We start from the raw sequence: 12,500 nt of genomic DNA, 5'->3' as shown, positions 1-12,500 counted from the left end.
AGACAGACTTGAAATCTTTTGGGTTTTGCCCGCGCAGGTTCGAACCCTGCTGTCGACGATTCATTCCAAAACCTTAGTTTAAATTTTTTTTATGAACTAGGTCGAATAATATAGAAATAGAATCGATAAGAAGCTACCTACTTCTCGCTTCTTAAGAGTGAAGACTATCTCCACAAACCAACGAGTTCTTTAAGTATGTTTTGTCCATACTCACATGGATCCTAGGAAAACTTCCGAGAGGTTACCCAACCATAAAAAACCACAGACCAATACGAGTTCTTTAAGTATGTTTTGTCCTCACTCACGTGGATCCTAGGAAAACTTCCAAGAGGTCCCCCAACCATAAAAAAGAAATGTGTGCATAACTTTGAAGTTCCAATGACTAAGCTACGAAAAGGAAGGTAGTCTTAGTTCTTTCATGTACCCCTCCTTTAACTCAATTTTCGCATAGTAACGACGTTAAGAAATCCAGATTCGGCACCTAATGGCCCCGAAATTTCCCCGACATCCCATGCAACATGGTCAAGTTACCACCTACTTCTCTCTTCATAAGAGTGAAGACTATCCCCACAGACCAATACAACTCGTTCCAACATGATTTGTCCTCACTGACATGCTATCTTGGAAAATTCGTAGGACCCCTCTCATTCGTATGTGGTCTCGGTTAATTCATTTACCCCTCCTTTACTTGTGCGTCAAACAATAGGTTGGTTCCATTTTGTGCACACCAACCAACTGGTTTGCAACCTTAATCAATATGTCTTAGGTCGGAATTTTCTTATAGACTCATAAGAATCCCATATATAATTTTTAGAGCAAGCTACATCGCACATGTTTTTAAGCATATAAATGCATAAATTTATGAACTTTTAAATACATTTTAGAAATTATATTTTAGTAAACATGCTCTTATCAAGTTTATGTCCTAAAGTTTTAAAAATAACTCTGTCACAATGTTAGTATCAAAGGTGACTTAGAAAAGAGGGTCAAAAGCCATAAATTTTGAAAATTGAAGAAAAAGAGGATGGAAATCAGTGGACATTAAAGAATGTCAGATATATTCTATGTCTCAAGAAGAATCTGATCTTTGTTGGTTAGTTGGACAGCACAGGTTATACAACAGCGTTGAAGAGTTCGTGGAAGATTTTGAAGGGTGCTATGGTGGTAGGACGTGACACAGATTCTGGAACCTTATACACCACTACAAGATGTATGAACATGAATGTTGTTGCTGAGCGTGCTCCAAATTCAAGTCTATGACACAATAGACTTGAACATATGAGCGTCAAAGAAATGAATATGCTGGCTCCGAAAGAAGTTTTGGAAGGTCTGAAATCTGTTGATATGAGTCATTGTGAGAACTGCGTATGAGCAAATAGAAACGAGTTAGCTTCACAAAGGCTGACAGAGAATTGAAGTGTGGTTGGACATAGTCCATACAGACGTTTGGGGGTCATCTTCAGTTCCATTCCTTGGCGAATCAAAGTTCTACATCACCTTCATCGATGATTTTAGTAGGAAGGTGTGGATTTATTTCATGAACCATAAGTCATATGTGTTTGTCAACTTCAAGAAGTGGAAAGCTAAAGTTGAAAATCAGATAGGCTTGAAGATCAAATGCCTGAGGCCCGACAATGTAAGAGAGTACGACAAGTTAGAGTTTAAAACATTTTGTATAGCTGAGGGAATTAGATTAATGAGGACAGTTCCTAGTAAGGCAAGACAAAATTAGAGTTTAAAACATTTTGTCTAGTTGAAGGAATTAGATTAATGAGGACAGTTCCTAGTAAGGCAAGACAAAATGGTGTTGCAGAAACAATGAACATAACATTGAATAAGCGGACAAGAAGCATGAGGATTTATTTTGGACTACCAAAGACATTCTAGGGTGATGCTATGAATACAATAGCCTATTTTATCAATAGAAGGTTGTCAGTACCCTGTGTGAATCCTCTTTTAGTTACATAACTCAAAAACTACAGATCTATCATTCAAGAAACTCCTTAGATCTAGGTAAAATCGAAACGAGAAGTTTAGAACCTTACCTTGTTCGTTCTCGGATTTTCTTGTCGAAATTGGCGAATCCATGACCCAAACTCTTCCTTTAGCACCCAGAGGAGTATTGATTCGAAGTTTCTTGCCTTGGATTCAATCTCCAATTACAGGTTTGAGGCAGCCGACTTCTTTGCTCTTTTTCTCTCCCAAAACCCTAACTTCTTCTTTCTTTCTCTTTCACTCAACTTTTCAGACCCATTAAATAAGAATAGGGGCAAAATGACCATTTTGTCCCTATGTTGACCTCAACCGTTTTTTTTTTCTTCTTCTTATCTTATAACTATCTCGAGCATAGTTTCCTTCTTCGTCGACTCCAGCCACGGTCTCCTCAGCCTCCTAAGCTCGGGTATTACAGATTCAAACCGACCTAGAGGTTTGCCGTCCTTGCTTTATTTCCCTACAGTTCCATTATGCCTGCCCTCTAACCTCCTTCGACAAAAGCCGACTCGTCTTCTCCAACCACCACTTATTTCATAGAACTTTTCCTTGTTGAACGTGACCACCACGATCAAAAAGCCACATTCAATGTTGTTAAATTCCGCGAAGTTCCCAGTTGATCAAATAGACGATTCTTCAATCATTCATTTAATTACTGATGTAGTCACAAAAACAACATATAAATTGTTAGATAAAACCTGAGTTTTTTCAGTTGTTCCTTATTTAGATTCACACGATTTCAGAATACCTCCGTTTGATCATTTGACAGAACACGTCGAATGGATCACCAAAGTTTTAGACGGAAATTTTATAGGGGTGGCACAGATTTAGTTGGCCACTCTCCAGCCATTTTTAGATAGTTTATATTTAAATAGGAAATCTGTTCACAATATCGAATAACCTGATTTTTTAACGCAGTCAAAATTTGAGTCATTCTCTTTCTTTTCTTTTAAGAATTTTATTTTTCTTCTAACAACCTCCGGTCGACGATTTCTCTCACCGAATTTTTCTGGCTGATTATCGAAAAACAATAAGTGGTATCAGACCCAAGTTGAAGCCATCAGTGTATATCATTGCGAATGAGCCAACCTATCAACAAACAAGTTGAATATTTTAAGTGGTTAGAGCGTCGACCTAACAACACACAGGTCTCAGGTTTGAGTAGAAGAAAATGCAAAGTGTAAAAACACACACATCGTGGGCCCATCTCGGGCAGGCTCACTCACTCCTCCACGCCGCTGCTGTGTGCTGACATCTCCATCACCACCACGAAGAGGCCGACCCCATGATGATGGGCGTCGAGTTATCGTTGAGTGGGGGTGACCAATATTGACAAAGTCCAACTTATAACGAATGGATCTTGTTGATGCGCGTCAACCTACACGAGCAACTGCGGAAGGAGCTCTCGGAGATCCACTTTAAGGACGATGAATTTGTCGATGATTTTTCAATGCGGATCACGGGCCACGCCGCTGCTGTGTGCTGACATCTCCATCACCACCACGAAGAGGCCGACCCCATGATGATGGGCGTCGAGTTATCGTTGAGTGGGGGTGACCAATATTGACAAAGTCCAACTTATAACGAATGGATCTTGTTGATGCGCGTCAACCTACACGAGCAACTGCGGAAGGAGCTCTCGGAGATCCACTTTAAGGACGATGAATTTGTCGATGATTTTTCAATGCGGATCACGGGCCACGCCGCTGCTGTGTGCTGACATCTCCATCACCACCACGAAGAGGCCGACCCCATGATGATGGGCGTCGAGTTATCGTTGAGTGGGGGTGACCAATATTGACAAAGTCCAACTTATAACGAATGGACCACGAAGAGGCCGACCCCATGATGATGGGCGTCGAGTTATCGTTGAGTGGGGGTGACCAATATTGACAAAGTCCAACTTATAACGAATGGATCTTGTTGATGCGCGTCAACCTACACGAGCAACTGCGGAAGGAGCTCTCGGAGATCCACTTTAAGGACGATGAATTTGTCGATGATTTTTCAATGCGGATCACGGGCCACGCCGCTGCTGTGTGCTGACATCTCCATCACCACCACGAAGAGGCCGACCCCATGATGATGGGCGTCGAGTTATCGTTGAGTGGGGGTGACCAATATTGACAAAGTCCAACTTATAACGAATGGATCTTGTTGATGCGCGTCAACCTACACGAGCAACTGCGGAAGGAGCTCTCTGAGATCCACTTTAAGGACGATGAATTCGTCGATGATTTTTCAATGCGGATCACGGGGCTCACCAACAGCATCACCGCACTTGCGAGACAGAAATCGTGAAGAAGATGCTGCAGGTCCTCCCTGGAGGGTCGTCTACTCCTCACTGAGGAGGAATGGCTTGCATGCCTAAAGCTCCGCGACAACACCGGTAAGATGGGAATCAAAAGAAGGAGTCGCAAGATGGGAATCAAAAGAAGGAGTCGCGACCAATGGCAGGCCGATATGCTCGGACGGTGAAATTTGGCGATAGCTTCGTTGTCGAAATCGAAGGACGTGGCACCATCCTGTTCGCCAGCAAGGGAGGCGAGCATCGCAAGCTGACCGATGTCTACTTCATCCCGAGGCTCAAGGCTAATCGATCGTGCCCCCAGAGATGCAGGCATCTCTTTCCACCAAGCGCACCGCGCAATCGGCCTGGGAGGGAATCAAATCTCGTCGGGTCGGTGTACAGCGAGTGCGGGAATCCAACATCGAGCAACTGCGGAAGGAGCTCTCGGAGATCCACTTTAAGGACGGCGAATCCGTCGATGATTTTTCAATGGGATCATGGGGCTCGCCAACAGCATCACCACACTTGGTGGTAGCATCAGCGAGACAGAAATCGTGAAGAAGATGCCACAGGTCGTCCATGATCACCTCGAGCAAGTCGCGATTTCAATCGAGACATTGCTTGACGTGAACGACCTAACGGTGGAAGAGGTGACCGGAAGACTGTGTAACGTTGAGCAGCGGAAGAAAAATACCATTTCAGCTATTGACAAGGAGGGTCGTCTACTCCTCACTGAGGATGAATGACTTGCACGCCTAAAGCTCCACGACAACACCGGCGAGAGCAACGGGTCCTCCTCCAGCCGCAAAGACGGTAAGAAGCCATGGATGTCCCAGGCGCACGCCCGGGAAAGATGGGAATCAAAAGAAGGAGTCGACCAATGGCAGGTCGATATGCTCGAACTGTGGGAAGAGGACACCTGAGAAAGAATTGCTGGAGTAAGCTTAGGAACAAGGAGAAGGCCGAAAAGGCCCATGTGGCTCAATCCAAGGAGGACGAGTCAGCTCTCTTCATGGAAAGTGCATGTGTCCCCATTGTCGATTCCAAATCCACGGAGATGGAGGTAATCGATGACGATGTTGAACTCGAGAAAGAGCTCCACCTGGGCGTAGCAAAGGTGGCACCAGCTAAGGAGCCAATTCAAATGGAAGAGAAGCGAGTGTTCGCTCAGATCGGCGAGCGAGACGAGCAACACAAGCACCGGTGATGGATCCTAGACACAGGGGCAACAAACCATATGACCGGGGCTAGATCTGCGTTCTCTGAGCACGACTCGGGGATCCGTGGGATGGTGAAATTTGACGACGGCTCCGTTGTCGAGATCGAAGGACGCTGCACCATCCTATTCGCCAGCAAGGGAGGCGAGCATCGCAAGCTGACCGACGTCTACTTCATCCCGAGGCTCAAGGCTAACCTTGTGAGCCTGGGTCAACTCGATGAGACAGACTGCTTCATTTCCATCGAGTGCGGACTACTCAAAATCTGCGATAATCAACGACGGCTGCGCACGCAGGCAAGGCACACGACAAACCGTCTATACATCCTGGAGTTAGAGATAGAGCAACCCTTCAGTCTCTCGGCCAAGACCGAAAAGGTATCTTGGAGGTGGCACGCAAGGTACGGGCACTTAAACTTTCCTGCTCTAGAAAAGCTACAGAAGGAGGAGTTGGTGCACGGTTTGCCAGCAATCAAAGGCGTGAACAAGTTGTGCGACGGGTGCCTCATCAACAAACAGAGGCGCACACCCTTTCCGTTTCGAACATCCTACCGAGTCGATGAGCCGTTAGAGCTTGTACACGGCGATATTTGTGGGCCCGTCAAGCCGGCGACCCCAGGCGGTAAGAGTCTCTTCCTCCTGTTAGTCGATGACAAAAGCCGCTTCATGTGGCTGACCCTGGTGCAAACGAAAAGTGAGGCGGCAGAGGCGGTTAAGTGCATTAAAGCGCGAGCGGAGGTCGAATGTAAAAAGAAGATGCGAGTGCTGCGCACAGACCGAGGCAGTGAGTTCACCTCGGCAAGTTTCGGTAAGTACTGTGACGAGATCGACATACAACGGCACCTAACGGCCCCCTACTCCCCCCAACAGAACAGAGTGGTGGAGCGCCAAAATCAGACCATCGTCGGGGCAGCGAGGTCATTGTTGGTGACAGCCGGGATGCCTGGGAGATTCTGGTGAGAGGCAGTAATGACGGCCGTCTATCTCCTCAATCGGTCACCAACCCGAAGCCTTGACGGGAAGACGCCATATGAGGCCTGGTACAACAAAAAACCAGCGGTACATCATTTCCGCGTGTTCAGCTGCGTCGCATACATAAAGGTAACACGTCCCCACCTCGCCAAGCTCGCTCCCAGGGGGCTGAAGGTCGTCTTCATTGGTTATGAACCCGGGAGCAAGGCGTACAGACTATATGATCATGTAGGGGGGCGAGCTCACGTGTCTCGCGACGTCGTCTTCGACGAAAGCACCTTTTGGCAGTGGAATGACGTGATCGAGGAAGACCATAATCCAAATCAATTCACGGTGAAGTACCTCATCACCGAGCCAAAAGAAGGAGGAGCCCAACATCAGCAGCCGTCACCGCCGCCAGCAGGTGCAACCCTTGAACCAGTGTAATTCGCAACACCACAGACTGCGGATTTGACGTTGGATGCCGATCATGATACCAATCTGGAGGCCAGGTACCGAAGGATGGACGACCTAGTAGGAGAAGGTGAACCACCTGGATTGGCAGCGCGCGAGCTCGAAGAAGTGGCCAAACTACATGCCATCAGTGTAGATGAACCGAGCACCTTCGCCGAAGTAGAAAAGAACCCGTGTTGGCTGAAGGTAATGCAGGAGGAGATGACATCCATCACCGAGAACCAGACGTGGAGTCTGGAGGATATGCCGCCGGGACACCAAGCCATAGGGCTCAAATGGGTCTTCAAACTGAAGCGCAACGAAAAAGGAGAAGTTGTGAAGCACAAGGCCCGTCTGGTGGCGAAGGGCTACGTCCAGAAGCAAGGAGTGGACTTCAAAGAGGTATTTGAGCCAGTGGCAAGGTTAGAATCCGTTTGTTTCTTGTTGGCAATTGCGGCACATTACTCTTGGGAGGTTCACCATATGGACGTAAAGTTTGCTTTCCTTAACGGAGAGCTGAAGGAGACCGTCTATGTCCAACAACCACCTGGCTTCCTAGACAACGACAACCCCAATAAAGTACTGCGCCTGCACAAGGCACTCTACAGGCTTCGACAAGCTCCACGAGCCTGGAACGCGAAGCTCGATAGTACCTTACTGTCACTGAAATTCAAACGTTGCGCCTCTGAGCATGGCATGTACACGCACGGCCATGGAAAGAAGCGTTTGATCGTGGGAGTGTACATCGACGACCTCATAATCACTAGAGGTGACGTGGAAGTCCTCGGAAGGTTCAAGAAGGAGATGTCGAAAAACTTTGAGATGAGCGATCTCGGCGTGCTCAGCTACTATCTCGGCATCGAAGTGCAACAGAATTCTACTGGCATCTCCATTTGCCAAAGTGCATACGCGAAGAAGCTGCTGGATACAACTGGGCTTGTGAACAGTAATCCTACAAGGACGCCAATGGAGGCCCGACTCCAACTAAGGAAGACCGGCACTATGACGACAGTCGACTCCACCAATTACCGCAGCATTGTCGGGAGTCTGCGCTATCTGGTCAACTCTCGTCCTAATCTTGCTTATTCTGTTGGATATGTGAGCCGGTTTATGGAAGCACCTAGGGAGGAGCATCTAGTGGCTGTCAAGCGCATCTTGCGCTATGTAGCCGGAACCAGAGGCTGGGGTGTAAGATACTGCGCAGGGAGCGGAAAGGAGAAACTCAAGCTGGTCGGCTACAGTGATAGTGACATGGCCTGTGACGTTGATGATCGTAAGAGCACTAGAGGAATGATCTACTTTCTCTCAAGCGGCGCAATCTCCTGGCAATCAACAAAACAGAAAGTAGTTGCTTTGTCTTCTTGCGAAGCAAAATACATCGCCGCTTCGATGGCAGCAACACAAGGGATCTGGCTTGCGCGACTAATGGAAGAACTCATCGGGAGAGAAAGTGATCCACCAATGCTATACGTAGACAACAAAGCTACGATCTCCCTGATCAAAAATTCAGTTTTGCACGAACGGAGCAAGCACATAGAAATCAGATTCAACTACATTCAAGAATGTACAAATCGAGGGCTCATCAAGATTGATTACATCCGAACAGAGGAACAACTTGGAGACATTTTCACCAAGTCCCTGGCGCGGGTGAAATTTGAAGAACTACGCTCAAAGATCGGAGTTCAAATAATAAGATAGATATACCACAGGTTTTAGGAGGAGATTGTTAGATAAAACCTGAGTTTTTTCAGTTGTTCCTTATTTAGATTCACACGATTTCAGAATACCTCCGTTTGACCATTTGACAAAACACGTCGAATGGATCACCAAAGTTTTAGACGGCAATTTTGTAGGGAGTGGCACAAATTTAGTTGGCCACTCTCCCGCCACTTTTAGGATAGTTTATATTTAAATAGGAAATCTGTTCAGAATATCGAATAACCTGATTTTTGAACGCAGTTAGAATTTCAGTCATTCTCTCTCTTTTATTTTAAGCATTTTATTTTTCTTCTAACGAACTCCCGTCGACGATTTCCTCTCACCGAATTTCTCTGGCTGTTATCGAAAAACAACATAAATTGTAGGCACAACTTGTACAGACAATTACAATAGTAGTGGTGAAGAATCAAGTAATAAAGACAAGCCAACAATACTAGTTAAGCAAGATAATGAAGCTAAAAGGACATGACATGTGATGAAGCTGAACATACCATAGAATTGAAACCTTGATCAGAAGAGAGCATCCCAAAGGAATCATATTCCAAAGCATTAGAAAATGCACACAATGATGAAAGTGAGCTTATGTATTAAGAATATGGCAAATTATGCACGAATGGTCAGTCGTGTATCATGATTGAACTTATCTAGAATTGAGTTGATTGCCTTATGAATGATGAGTTGTGATCTGAATCATGTTTTATGAAATAGAAGCTAGTAGTAGGGGTTGTTTTACAATTGATTAGAATATGGTAGAATGAGTTAACTACCATGATTACCTATTAAAAGACAAGCTAAATACAATGTCACATTTGGAAACCGGAGTTTAGCTTAGTGTTTATTATGCCTTGATTTAGTTATCTGATTAGTATGGCCGCAGACCAGGTAACTTCTCTATAAGGAAAAGTTTGCTAACTCTAATAGTGAACCTATCTCGATTGATAGAGTCCACATGTGTATCTAAGATAATCAGAAGATGATACATATAGGGTAGAGCTTTGAGTTTAGATCTATTATGTATCTCATGTGTGTAAACTAACCGGGGTCACTCAACAAGGCTTTAGGTCGTAAACCTACCCACATGAGGGCGTTAGACCATATATGTCCTAAGTAGTACATAAAAATTCAGTTTTGATCCCAAAATTATCCATAATTCCTATACTAGGTCATTAGCTTGGAATAAGAATGAGGTTCCACTTCACAAGCCAGTATATATAGGATCACGACCTAGGAAAGATAGGATCACGACTCATGCATTAGTAAAGGAATAAATTAGTTCCCCTCAATTTCTTATAAAACTCTAAGGAGAAAATGTGTTATGAGGAACCTTGTGATTAGATAATACACCGAGATGAGGGCAATGATTCACCTAATCATGATAACTTGAGTCAGCCTAGGTGAACCACGTAGGACTCATGTAGGGTCCGAACATGAAAAAAAACCATAGGTTATTATATTCAAGAACCACTAGGAGCTTCGATGAGCTATGAGTATTTTTCATGAGCTTAGAATTAAGATGCATGGTATTTGGCTATAAGTTATGATTCGATATGGTATTTAGCTGAGTTTTTTTATATTCATTTTTTTACTCTCTTTTTTATATGACAATTGATAAAAAGTCGATGATAATAGATTTTCAAAGTTGTGCAACTATAGGAGATCAATAGACTCGAGTTCACATTTTGATTTTCATGTAGTTGGTACATTGTATGTTTATTCTAGTCTTGTTATTTTCTTCTGTATTTATGTCTCAAAAGTATGTGTCGATCAATTGAGCAAATGGGTCCACAATGACTAGGATGGCTAGCTATCTCGTCAAACTAGCTGTTCGCCCTGTCAATCCTCCTGGCCCCAAATCACTCAATTTTCTCCCATGAACTAGTTGTGTTAATGGATGAGTTCGATCTAAAACTTGAGATACAGGGTGTAATCCGAAAACAGATTCAACCGTGGCGTGGTTGTTAATGGAGTGAATTATTTTAAGTAATGTTATTGTGTATGTATTTTTGATGTTTTGCTTGAATATGGATGAAATGTTGATATAATTTCTAAAAGTTTATAAAAATATAAATTAAAAATTTTATTGGTTAAAATTATATTATGCCCATATTCATAATACAATTTTTCATTATATTTTACCAACCACATATTTAAAGGACGAGAGTGAAAATTCAATAGACATCACTTCCACACTAATCATAACTACTTGTAGTAGTGGCACATAACCAACACTAAGGTACCCATGATAACATTAAGGTAATCACTACAATAATAAGTATTTGAAGCTTAAAATTTTGTTGTCCAACATTGAACCATAGCATAGCCTCAGCCTTATGACTCCTAATGCTTAAAGGAATACGTACCCATGAGGCTCGAAAACTCATCAATATCAATAAAGCCATCCCCATCCTTGTCCACACCCTTCACCATTTGGCGGCAGGCCTTCAGGGTGGTGCTCTCCCCCAATATCTTCATGATCTCCATCACCTCCTCCGCGCTTATCCTGCCATCTCCATTAGAATCATACACTTTGAAAGCGCTTTGTACGTCCCCCATCTTCACCTCCCCGCCGCTCATCGTGTACAACTCCACGAACTCCTTCAACTCCACGAATCCATCTCCATCTGCATCCACAAACTTGAACGACTTTGCTGCCTCCACATCGGAGATCTCTTGGCTTCCAGACATCGCTCTGTGCGCAGCCTTGTACTCCTCAAACGAGATCTTCCCATCTTTGTTCGTGTCAAATTTTTCAAACGCCTGTTACATAACTACTATTAGATTCAAAATATCATAAACAGTGATCATGGATTTACAAATAAGAAATAGATTTGCATGGTTATAAAGCCTTTTGAAAAGCAAAAAATAAAGTCACCAAAGCTTAGGTTCAAAGTGGGCAGTATTATATCATTGTGGAGAGTCGTTATTCGTAACATAATTTGTATTTTTGGAGCTTACCCATTTGATCTCCTCCAAGTTTACCTGGACATGCTTGGAGGAGGCTGAGGAGTCGGAGATGGATTTGAACCTCTGTTTGGGTTGGGTGGATGAGGGAATTTGTTTCAGTTGTCGCTTTGGAGAACAGCTTGTGAATAAACTTAGTACGCTTCTTCCTTTGTTTTTCATCTTCTATTTTGGATGGAAACTGGAAACTGGAAACTGGAAAGTGTAAGTAAGTGGCGACGTTTTTAAAGGGCTTTTCAGTTCAATGGGAGCCAGTTTTTGGAGGTGACAATCAATCCCATTTATACCCAATAAAAATTAATTTATGTTTTAATCATATTTATTTATTCCTAAAAATATTATTAAATTTCCAATTTCATTCTATTATTAAACTCTTAATATATTAAACATAAATTTGAATTTTTTTTCTCTAATAAAATATTAAATTTTCAATTTTTTATCTAATAAATTTATTGGTGTTAAAACAATAATGAATAAAGGAACGATCCATCGAACACAAAATTAGATATGCAAGAATTTATTGGACAAAATAAAAAAATTTAAGAATTTATTAGACATTTTTAAAATAAAATTCGGTAAGATTTCAAAATTATACTCTTATTGACACTATATAATAGTTACTTAATTGGAGCATAGATTCGCATTCATCTTTTATAAAGTAGTAAATAAAAATATATGACGCGTTTAAATAATACTAGTTAATATAAATAAATTAATAAATAAAATAATAAAATAAAAGGAAAGTTGCTTTTCTTAAAAGTAAAGTTACTTTGTCCAAAAGCTTCTAGTTTTTTAGTTATTCTCGTTTAACACGTCATACTATTACACACCCACAAAAAAAAAAAAAAAAAAAAAAAAAAAAAAAAAAAAAAAAAAAAAAAAAAAAAAAAAAAAAAAAAAAAAAAAAAAAAAAAAAAA

At 42.7% G+C, this 12,500-nt stretch overlaps 1 protein-coding gene and 1 non-coding gene across 2 annotated transcripts in view; one reads left to right on the top strand and one right to left on the bottom strand.

Moving 5' to 3' along the window:
• The window catches only part of TRNAS-UGA, an 82-nt gene extending 24 nt beyond the window's left edge, over window positions 1-58 (top strand). Inside the window, exon 1 of the tRNA in view lies at window positions 1-58. This exon is cut by the window's left edge and continues 24 nt beyond it. This is a non-coding gene — a tRNA (tRNA-Ser).
• A 10,724-nt stretch (window positions 59-10,782) lies between these two features.
• On the bottom strand, window positions 10,783-11,854 carry LOC111499885 (calmodulin-like protein 1). The gene is made up of 2 exons (XM_023151603.1): window positions 11,577-11,854; window positions 10,783-11,378 (listed from the first exon to the last, which is right to left on the bottom strand). The coding sequence occupies exons 1-2, from the start codon at window positions 11,742-11,744 to the stop codon at window positions 10,959-10,961; spliced, it is 588 nt and encodes a 195-aa protein (XP_023007371.1). The 5' UTR covers window positions 11,745-11,854; the 3' UTR covers window positions 10,783-10,958.
• Window positions 11,855-12,500: the final 646 nt, after the last annotated feature.

Source organism: Cucurbita maxima, unplaced genomic scaffold (genome assembly GCF_002738345.1).
Source record: "Cucurbita maxima cultivar Rimu unplaced genomic scaffold, Cmax_1.0 Cma_Scf00027, whole genome shotgun sequence".
NCBI lineage: Eukaryota > Viridiplantae > Streptophyta > Magnoliopsida > Cucurbitales > Cucurbitaceae > Cucurbita > Cucurbita maxima.
The sequence above is the reverse complement of the archived record's forward strand: the minus strand, read 5'-3'. Positions and strand labels throughout refer to the sequence as shown.

Bases quoted from the DNA above. Each gene is read 5' to 3' on its own strand.
- LOC111499885 (XM_023151603.1), bottom strand. From the start codon at position 11,744: ATGAAAAACAAAGGAAGAAGCGTACTAAGTTTATTCACAAGCTGTTCT. The intron at 11,379-11,576 runs GTAAGCTCCAAA...GTTATGTAACAG, and splicing joins ACTTGGAGGAGATCAAATGG to GCGTTTGAAAAATTTGACAC.